At 38.6% G+C, this 10,428-nt stretch overlaps 1 protein-coding gene across 1 annotated transcript in view; it reads right to left on the bottom strand.

Annotated features, from left to right (window-relative positions):
* Window positions 1-3,630: 3,630 nt before the first annotated feature.
* LOC130833539 (alpha-2-macroglobulin-like) overlaps window positions 3,631-10,428 on the bottom strand; it is a 44,746-nt gene continuing 37,948 nt past the window's right edge. Inside the window, exons 30-36 of the mRNA XM_057703272.1 lie at window positions 9,154-9,372; window positions 8,866-8,993; window positions 7,761-7,851; window positions 6,719-6,787; window positions 5,469-5,571; window positions 4,120-4,167; window positions 3,631-3,770 (exon numbers count right to left, since the gene is read on the bottom strand). Coding sequence (XP_057559255.1) covers window positions 3,748-3,770; window positions 4,120-4,167; window positions 5,469-5,571; window positions 6,719-6,787; window positions 7,761-7,851; window positions 8,866-8,993; window positions 9,154-9,372 — 681 coding nt within the window. The 3' untranslated portion in view covers window positions 3,631-3,747. The remainder of the gene's footprint in view (window positions 3,771-4,119; window positions 4,168-5,468; window positions 5,572-6,718; window positions 6,788-7,760; window positions 7,852-8,865; window positions 8,994-9,153; window positions 9,373-10,428) is intronic.

Genomic DNA, 10,428 nt, shown 5'->3' with positions numbered 1-10,428 from the left:
CCTTATTTTGTTTTCTTCTTACTATAAGTTTCCATGATTATTTTATTCCTCTCCTTCTCTTTTCCCTTTGCCTAACTTTAATTTTTTTTTTACAGTTTTTTACAATTAATAAAGCAGCAGTACTCATATTTTTAAACCTCTGCTGCCACCCTGTGGCTATCTTTCATTTCCGTACATGAAAAGAGGGCTCTTAGAGCTTCTGCTAAGGTATCAGATCAAAGACAAGTGTAGGGAAGCACATTAAAAAAAAAGGCAGAACATCCAAGATGGTCCCTCACTATAATGCTTGAATATGAGACATGAATCCAGTATATGTTATATGTGTGTCTCATATATCAGTATTTGTCCTTTAAAATCCTTTTAGTTTATGCCTAACTTTATCTTAGTAGTCCTCCATTCCTCATCTTAGTTCAAACCACGATGCATAATTAATCACATTAATTGGTGATCCTAACTTGCCACTAATGTCAATTATGTCTTTTAATGGACTCGGGGAAAACTGCATAGGAAGCTGAACTTATTTACAGTAGGCCCACATATAAAAATTTCTTTTAGACTTTCATTCTGGTCTAGAACTTGTCATATTGGTGTGAAGCATTTTGGCTTTCTCTAAGTGGTAAAAATGAAAGACTAAGTTTTAAGAAGTAGAATATATTCACACCCCATTTTCCACGAACATTTTTCCTGAGAAATGAGGATTATTGTCATCATCTCTTTGCCACCTGCTGCTACCACTCTAGCCCCTTTCTGCTGCTTGTTACCATCTTAAATCAAACCTGATCATGCCACTATCCTGTTTTTAAAAGAGTCCACTGGCTTCCTATTACGTATAGGATAAAACACAGACCTCTTTGAACACCCTTGATAAATTACTCTCAATTGATCTGTCAAGCCTCGCTTTTAATTACTCCCATAAACACTGCCTTTTCAACATTCAACCTGGTCTAACTAACTCTCTTAACACAGAATAAAATTGAAATCTGCTTCCACCTTCTGTCCTAGGTCTTATATTTTTTTCATTACAAGTTGGCAAAAATATTAGAGCATCAAGAATCAGTCAATAGGATTTTCCCTATTCCTTTCTTCCCCACCAAATACAATGCTAATGGTTTTCAGTTATTTACTTGCAATGTTTCCAACTCATTGCATGAAGCTGGGAATTCCCAGTATGTCCTTTTTTGGGGGGGAAACCCCACAAATCTGGGCTCCAAGCTGAAGCAGCCCTCTTGTGATTGGGGTATGTAACAGAGAGATAACAGCGCCTTGTGTAAGAGTGCCTGTGGGCATGGCCAGATCTAGTATGAGGGTGGAGCTTCTCTGACCCATTTTTATTTATTTATTTATTTTGGCCGGGTGTTGCAGCATGTGGGATCTTAGTTCCCTGACCAGGGATTGAACCCATGACCCCTGCAGTGGAAACGTGGAGTCCTAACCACTGGATCACCAGGGAAGTCCCTCTCTGACCCTTTTGTTGTGATCACTCAGAGAGGGAATCTTGGATCCCATGATATTATCCCATCATAAGTCTACTAGTTCTTTCAGAATACTGAAGGGCTCTTTTCTTCTACACAGTTTTAAAAAATTTTACATAATTTTAAAGGTTACTTTCCATTTATAGTTATTACAAAATATTGGCTATATTCCCCAGGGTTGTACAATACATCCTTGAGCCTATCTTAACATCCACCTGCTAGTTTGTACCTCCCACCTCCCCACCCTCTATTGCCCCTCCCTGCTTCCCTCTCCCCACTGGTAACCACTAGTTTGTTCTCTACATATGTATCTGGTTCTTTCTTTCTTTTCTTTTCTTTTTTTTACATTTACTAGTTTGTTGTATTTTTTTAGATTCCACATATAAGTGATATCATACAGTATTTGTCTTTCTTTGTTTGACTTATTTCACTTAGTTTAATACCCTCCAAGTCCATCCATGTTTTACAAATGGCAAAATTTCATTCCTTTTTATGGCTGAGTGGTATTCCATTACACACACACACACACACACACACACACACACACACACACCCCACATCTCTATCCATTCATCTGTTGATGGACACTTAGTTTGCTTCCATATTTTGGCAATTGTAAATAATGCTGCTATGAACATTGATGCACATGTATCTTTTTGAATTAGTGTTTTTGTTTCTTTTGGAGATATACCCAGGAGTGGAATGGCTGTGTAGCTTTATTTTTAGTTTTTTGAGAAAACTCCATACTATTTTCCACAGTGGCTGTACCAATTTTCATTCCCACCAACACTGTATAGGGGTTAAGTGCTCTTTCCTTTGTATACCCTAGAAAGAAATGTAATAAGTCAACATAATCTTTAAATAAAGAGGCTCTAAGAAAGATTTGTAGGTGTTAGCTCTTCTCCTCCCTCAGTGTAGTTTGACTTTTGGGAAAGGCATATTCAAATCTTGGGCCGCACTGGTTACAGTCTACCAATCCCACATGCTTCACACAAAGAAAGGGACAATCGAGACATGGCGATGCCAGCAGGTCTCATATGTGAACTCATCTGAGGGTCTCCCAGAAACCCTAACTTCTGATTCTCCTGCTTCCTCTGCCTCATTTTTCTCACTTTTCCTGCTCCCATATACATTTCTCTTCCTTTGCACATCGCTCTTTTTGCATTCAGCCTCCTACCGTCATCTGAAATCTCAAAAAAAGAAATAAACTTCTCCATCCACACTAAGTGATAGAGGGAAGTGGTTGAGCTCATGGACTCATCACTATAAAGCCCAGCTTCAAATCTTGTCTTCTTCACACTTGGAGTTTGGGAAACTTTCCAAACTTCTTTCTGAACTTTCTAACTTCTCTAAAGCTCTGTTTGCTCATATTTAAAACTGCATTAATCAGAGTATGTACCTCATAGAGTGATTGTGAGACTGGAATTCCATGACAAGCAAAATGCTTCCAACGGTGCCTAGCAGGTGGTAGACACTCAGTATTGGCTTAAAAAATTGTTAACCTTTATACCTCTTTTTATGCTCCTACACCTTCTTATCTGTTCAGAAACCTTGCTCCCATACTTATTTATCGCTTTTTCATTTGTCATCAGACTCTCTTTTATACAAGAAATTGATATCTAGAAGTTAGCTGGTTGATTCAAAGTCAGACAAATGGTCAGTGGCAGATTTTGGACTAGAAGTCAGACCAATTAATTCCTGATTCAGTGAAATTACCATAATATTTTTCTGTCTCCCACCTTAACATAACTTATTAACTAATTTTTAGCATCCTATGACATGGAAATCCTATCTAGTCAGGCCAGTCATTTTACCTGGCATAAAGTACACTCTATGCCTTTGTAAAAAGCACACTTTATGACTTTGTAAAAAGTGTCTCCACCCAGATATACTTTATACTTCTCTTGTCACTAATCTAACCACCAAAAAACTTTTTTGGAGGTAAAGATTTCTCAGATTGCTGTTACGTTATTCAGAATATTCTGAAGTTCTTTAGGATTGAGGCTGTTTTGAATTATTCTAAGTTTTATGCTACTTTATCACCTCAACTAGAGTGTCATTATTTGTTCATTAGAAATACAGGGTATAATGCAAGGCACTAAGTGGCCTTGGAGTAAATTTACATTAATGAAGAAGGAATCAGTGATAGATACTCTCTAGAAATATATATTTATTTACCATGCTTTTTTTGATCTGTATTGCAGACAGAAAACAATCCTTTTAAAAAGTCCTGGTTCTGAGGATTCCAGCAAACCCCTGTCTGTAGACATGGGCCTCAAACATTTCCTTGCTCTGTGTCTGTGGAGAGAAGAAAGTAAACAAGATGGTTTAGGGCTTGACAGGGTTGAATATCATTCTGATTGGATATGAATGACAGGGCTTGCTAAAGGAAACCAAACTGGCTGTGACTGAGATTGGGACACATAAAATATCCACCCTATAATCAATACAGACTCTTCTGATAAAGGAATTAGAACGAAGTCTTTCAGAGAGTTAGTGCTCTTCCCCCGAGGTGTATATTTCTGTGTTATTATGGGGTATGAGGAATCTGAGAGCAACGAAAAAAAGATGTAGATGATTTTGTATTTAGGAGGACTGGCTTTAAGAGCAACATAAAGGCTTGACACATGGAACACAGACTGCTTACCTGGCCGTTCAGTACAGGGGGCACTGTACTCAGCAAAAGCTGCTTCATCTGAAAGACACGAAGGGGGAAAAGCTTGAGAATGGGAGCGTCAGTGGAACAGGGTTTCATGGAGAGGTTCTGACACATCAGGACTGCACACTTTACTGAATCAGGAACTGCATCATTGCAGAAATGTCAGCTCCCTGGGGAAAGACACAAAAATAGTCTTGGGATTTCCACTCTTGATACCATTGACACAATCCGCTTCTCTGGGAGAGAAATGAAGGGCTGCCCACACTGCAGTTCAAGCTCAGTACAGGAGGGATAACTGTAGGTGTGTGTCCTTTGGGGTCTGCTTTGATATTTGCTTCTTTCTCCCTTCATGGTATTTTCTTACTGGTTTTCTCCTAGTCTGCAACCTTCAGCATGTTCCTCTCTGCTAATCAGAATAATACCCACCCTTTATCTTCCAACTCGAATTTTATTTTCTTTATTTTTATTTTTTTGGCAGCACTGCAAGGCATGCAAGATCTTAGTTCCCTGACCAGGGATTGAATCCATGCCCCCTGCAGTGGAAGTGCAGAGTCTTAACCACTGAATCGCCAGGGAAGTCCCCCAATTTTATTATTTTTTTTGTTTGGTCTTCATTGATTATTCAAGGGATTGTTCTCTTCCTATCTCTAATTTCCTCCCATAATTATCTGTATAATTCTCCAGGCTTTTATCTATTACTTTGCATTTTATAGTATTTTTTAGAATTAATTAATTAATTAATTAATTAATTTTATTGGCCGTGTCTGGTCTTTTTTGCTGTGTGTGGGCTTTCTTTTTAGTTGCAGTGAGTGGGGGCTACTCTTCATTGCGGTGCGCTGGCTCCTCATTGCCGTGGCTTCTCTTGTTGCGGAGCACGGGCTCTAGGCACGTGGGCTTCAGTAGCTGTGACACACGGGCTCAATGGTTCTGGCTCACGGAGTCTAGAGTGCAGACTCAATAGTTGTGTCGCATGGGCTTAGCTGCTCCACGGCATGTGGGATCTTCCTGGAGCAGAGATCGAACCCATGTCCCCTGCATTGGCAGGCGGATTCTCAACCACTGTGCCACCTAGGAAGCCCTTTATAGTATTTTTTAAAGGATGTTTATATATTTCTTTATCTATAAACATTTCTTTGTAAAACACTTAGTCCCTTGGAAATTTTTGCATGATTGGCAGACTTATGTTGTGGGTAGTTTTTATAGTAGTTTTCTAGGCCAAGGTAACAGGAATAAGGTAACAGAATATGTTGGAAATAGGACTTACAAATGTCTGTCACACTCTAATTCCTTTATTATGGATCGAGGTTACTTAGGGTTCTTAGTCCCCTGTTACCCACCGGTCTCATAGTAATCATAGACTGTCACAATAGCAGGCTGCAGGTCTCTCACAGGGATGTCTTGTAGAACAGAGAAGGAAAAGCTCAGTATCTGATCAGTTACCTGAAAAAAAAAAAAGGGAGAATAATCCAGAATCAGGGAGGCCTCACCTCTTTTCCTTTGGCACCATTCAGTCTTCATCCTTTGAGGAAGAGTTCTCTATTGGCTGACAGAGTTCAATCTCAAACCAGCTGTGCTCCCTAACTGCTCACATAGGAGGATGGCCATAGAGATTTCAGAGTAGGAACCAGGAGCTACAGGAGAGCTCCTCAGAGTAATGAAAATTTACCAGGCTTTTATACAATTAAAACAATTCATATTTCTCCATAATGTCCAATACATGGTTCTGCTCACTGTGAGAGAGAAAATTTTTTTAAATTAATTTTTGTTTTTTTGGCCATGCCATGAGGCATGCAGGATCTTAGTTCCCTGACCAGCAATCGACCCCATGACCCCTGCGGTCGAAGCTTAGAGTCCTAACCACTGGACTGCCAGGGAAGTCCCGAGAAATCCTTTTTATTGGTATACTGACTGTATCCATATTAGTGTTTCCAAATATTTAGAAAACAGAAAATTTTCAAAGTATAAACATACATGTACAAAATCAGCGTGGTTTCTTGTGTTGCTAGTGAAATCAATTACATTATGATAAAACTGACTATGATTAATACATCTAGACTGATCACATATCATCTGTCTATATCTATGTGTGTATGTATCTATGTATTTATCTACCCACCTACCTATCTATTTACCTATTTGTCTATCTACCTATCTATCTATCTACATCTAATCTTTCGTACATATTTATGTTAAGGCGAGGTTGACATAGTCATCGGCCAACTCCTGGGAACACTTCCTACCCTTAACCAGCCACTTTCAACTAGGCTTCTAGATGATCAGGACTGTTTGTGGAAAAGAGTGTCTACCTGAAGTAAACAGCAATACTCATATTCCCATTTTAGTACAAACAAATCCATAAATCCTCTGGCCTCCCCCCAACCCCCATGCTTTTGACACTGCAAATTCCAGGGAAGCCTGCAATGAGAAAATAGAATTTAAAATATTATGTAATGGAACAGAAAGGATATGCTTTTCAAAAAGGCTTTCCTTGTGATCACTCTTCTCATATCGTGTACCTCCCAGGTGAAGGACCCATCTAGAAGGGCCATCCACCTGAATGTGTCTAGCAAGGCTGCAGGGCCCTTACCTGTTCCAGGTAAATCAAAACATTGTTGTTGCTCACTTCTGTCTTCCTCACGTGGCGCGACAGTTCAAGCTGAGGGAAATGAGAGAAATCACCAGTGTTACTGAATAAATGAAGTCCTTGGGGTACTAAGAGGCAAGAGGACTGTGGGACTGAAGTCTGTACAAAGGAGAAGCTTTCCTTGAAATGGAGTTTGAAGATACTTATCCAGTAGAATGGTAACATATGTAGAAAATTGTGAATATCAATACATCAGATGTAAGATTGAATATTCATATGACTCAGTAATAGGTATCTTTGGTTTCAGCTTGAAGGTAAGGGAGAAGTAGCCTCAAGTTGGATAGCTATTCATCTGAGATTATTTATGAGGGTATCTTTTTTTTCCTCTAAAGTTACAACTAATAATATTAATTTACATTTATCCAAACACAGCTCTGAGCATTTATTGTATCTTTATCTCATTCAGTCCTCCCCACAACTCTATGAGACAGACACTCGTTATTTCCATTTTACAGAAGAGGAGACTGAGGCACAGCAAAGTGAAGCGACTTACCCAAAGTCACACATTAAATAGCCAAACCAGGATTTGTGCCCAGGAAGTCTGGCCCCAGACCTCATGTTCTCAGCTGCTAGGCTGTCCTGCTCTCTGCGTGGAAAACTTACTCATGGGTGTGGAGCTGAAGGTACTTTATCTATTCTAACTAATACTGATCTCAATTTTTTTCTGAATTCCCACAGTATTTAAAGACTATACCAATAATTTTGGAACTTAGTTACATCTTGCCCTGAAATGTTATTTGATGGTTTCAGTTACCCATTTCTAAATATTCTTAACTAGAATGTAGGCTCAATTAATTCAGACATCTTTCTTATATTTTTTGTATTGGTACCTAGCACAATGCTAAATATATACTTGGTACCAAATAAATTCAATTTCTTTAATTAGGGCCAATGTTGCTTTGACACAGGTTGACATTATGAGAATGCTGTTGGTATCATCCTAAGCTGGGGATACAGAAAATTCAAATACCTAGCATCTACTTACCATTTTCACTGTTGGTTTCAGGGGAATGAAACCAGATATCATCTTTACATCAACAATCACCATGTTGGAGACAGGACGGCTCCCTGTGTAGCTGCAGAAACAAGAAAGGGAAGAAATAGGCCCCACTGTTTGAATCTTGCCCTCCTTTAAGGTCCAACATAAGCCCTGGCATCTTTAAGTAATTTTCCTAATGACTACCTTATCCTCAGTGATCTTTCCATACTCATAAGTATATAACCTTTATAGTCAATGTGAGTGGTTCTAAAAACTGACTGTATAACAGGATCAGCTGCAGAGTTCATTAAAAAAGTAGATACCTGAGCACAGCTCCAGAAACACTGAATTAAATCTCTGAGGGTGGGACCTGGCAAAAGGCATTTTTAAACAAATTCTACGAAGGACAATAACCAGATTTTAGAATCTCTGGTATGTGCTATGTCTTTGTAACTTATACATTTTAGATTAGTGATTATCATTTTTTTTGCATTTAAAAGTATCTTCACAACTAGACTATAAGATTCCTTTAGGTAAAAGACCTAGTGTGTATTTAAATTCACTGTAGCTACTAGAGTGTGTTTTTTTTTTTTGCTTAATTAACATATCTTGCTTTTATGAAATACATTTAACTTATTTCTCTATTGATGATAAATCAAATTGTGAATATCATTTTCTCTTTTCATCTGAGACCCATCAGATTTGTCATTATAATCAGAGTCAATTATTCTTTTCCAAGTAAAGCTTGGAAGAGTGTTATTGAATTGTGAATTCCTTCTCTCTGGAAATCAAAATTGTAAAAGACTAGAAAGTCTTTCCTTTAGAAATAAGGAAGAAAGATCCCATGTTAAAGTATTATTGAAAGGAGTTATTTATTCTTCAACAATAGTGGTGGGTAATAAAATAACCCTGGAGGCAGACAAATTGAGCTCATAATGCTATAAATTCTTCATTTTTCATGTTGGTGAAGACATTCTTTTTGTTTTTTTTTTCATTGACAAGGCAAAAACTTAGTGAAGAGGATAACTTCAGGTATTCTTGAATCTATGTACTCTAGAGTCCTAGGTAGCTAATATTTTCAGAACTAGATAACAGAGACAGGAACTCTTACCTGACTTCCAGTGAGATCTGGAAGCTTGTGTGGGCTTTGGGTCTGTCACAAGTTTGGGGTATTGTCACTACATGTAGATGGAATGCAGATTCCTTCTTCTCCAAGAAAACATTGTATTTCAAAGCTGTCTGTAAAATATTATGAATAAAAATAGTCTCCAGTCCACAGGATCCTTCAGTCTGTCACAATTTGATCTGTGCTTTTGCTGCCTAAGTAGGAATCAATGGTTTCCATTCTCAGAAGGAGGGTTTACAGTTGAATCTCGCCAACTTTTCCCAAGAGGCTTACCTGGATATATACACATCCTTCTCCTGACACAATTACGCTGTACTCCCCAGGAACGTCTGGTAACGAGACCTGCTGTAGTAACAGGCGGTTGGTGTTGTCCACTTGGAATTTTGTGGAAAATGTCCCTGAAGACTGGATGATCACCTGTGCAGCCTTCCCAGTCCTGGCAAAGGTGGCTGCTCCGTATCTGGACAAAGCATGGAGAGCCACCACTGTGTCCTGGAAGAGATACATGGGAAAGTCCAGGATAGGGTCAACATTGGGGGCCTTGGATTCTTTCCAAAGTCCATTTTTATTATTACAAAGGTGCCTTTGAATTTTCTCCCTCATTATTTGAACTCTGGAATTTTAATTCCGAGACTGATTTCAATCTTTGCTATATCTCAGGATCCAAATTTTACATAATTTCCGTATTCAGCTTGCACGAGAGCAAGTAAGTTCTCCTACAGCAAGTGGGAAATTTATATATGAATGAGGCTCACTGCCTGGTATTTGCTTTTCCTCTTTCTCTGCCTCTGACACCCACCATCTCTTCCCACAAATCTATAGTTTTGCTCTCTCTCATCACCAAACTTTTCCTTTTGTTGTGTCTTTGAGAGACAGCAGGGCAGTCAACAGTTAGTCTCTGATCTGCACTCTGATCAAATAAAAGGAAAACCTTTTTAATTCCAGTCCTTCCCATGGTTTACTTCTCTATTGATACCATTCTATTAAAATGCACTTCATGCCCCAGAAGATCTCTCTTTTAGCACTCTTTCTTACTTCTTATTAAAAATAAGCCTCGACACTGTCTTTTGGGCAATGGGACTGAAAGAAAAACAAACATGTAGAGGGTGTTTTAATATCATAATGAAGATTATCCATTTTAGGAAGAGAGAGAGAATGAAGTGAGTTACAAAGCAGGTAGCACAGGTCACTGAGATTTTGTTTCCCTGTATTTTATTTCTCCTTTAGAAGAGTCTACCATTTCACTGAACTTCTCTGAAGATAAGTTTTGCAATGTATACTTAGAGTAGTGAGAGTGGAAATTACAAGGTATTATGTTAGACATTTTTTTAATAGAAACAATATTTGATAGGGCTGGATGTGGCTGGATGATTAAAGTTAATGGTTTATAGTCTTGATTGAACCCAATGTAGAGAATGGAGAAGGGAAGCACGAGTTTGTGATACTTTTAAGAAAACCCTGGGGGGGACTCGAGGGAGGGTGGGGGGGAGTCAAGAGAGGGAGGGAATATGGGGATATGTGTATAAAAATAGATGATTGAACTTGGTG

This window comes from Hippopotamus amphibius, chromosome 12 (genome assembly GCF_030028045.1).
Source record: "Hippopotamus amphibius kiboko isolate mHipAmp2 chromosome 12, mHipAmp2.hap2, whole genome shotgun sequence".
Lineage (NCBI taxonomy): Eukaryota > Metazoa > Chordata > Mammalia > Artiodactyla > Hippopotamidae > Hippopotamus > Hippopotamus amphibius.
This window is presented reverse-complemented; position numbering and strand designations above follow the sequence as displayed.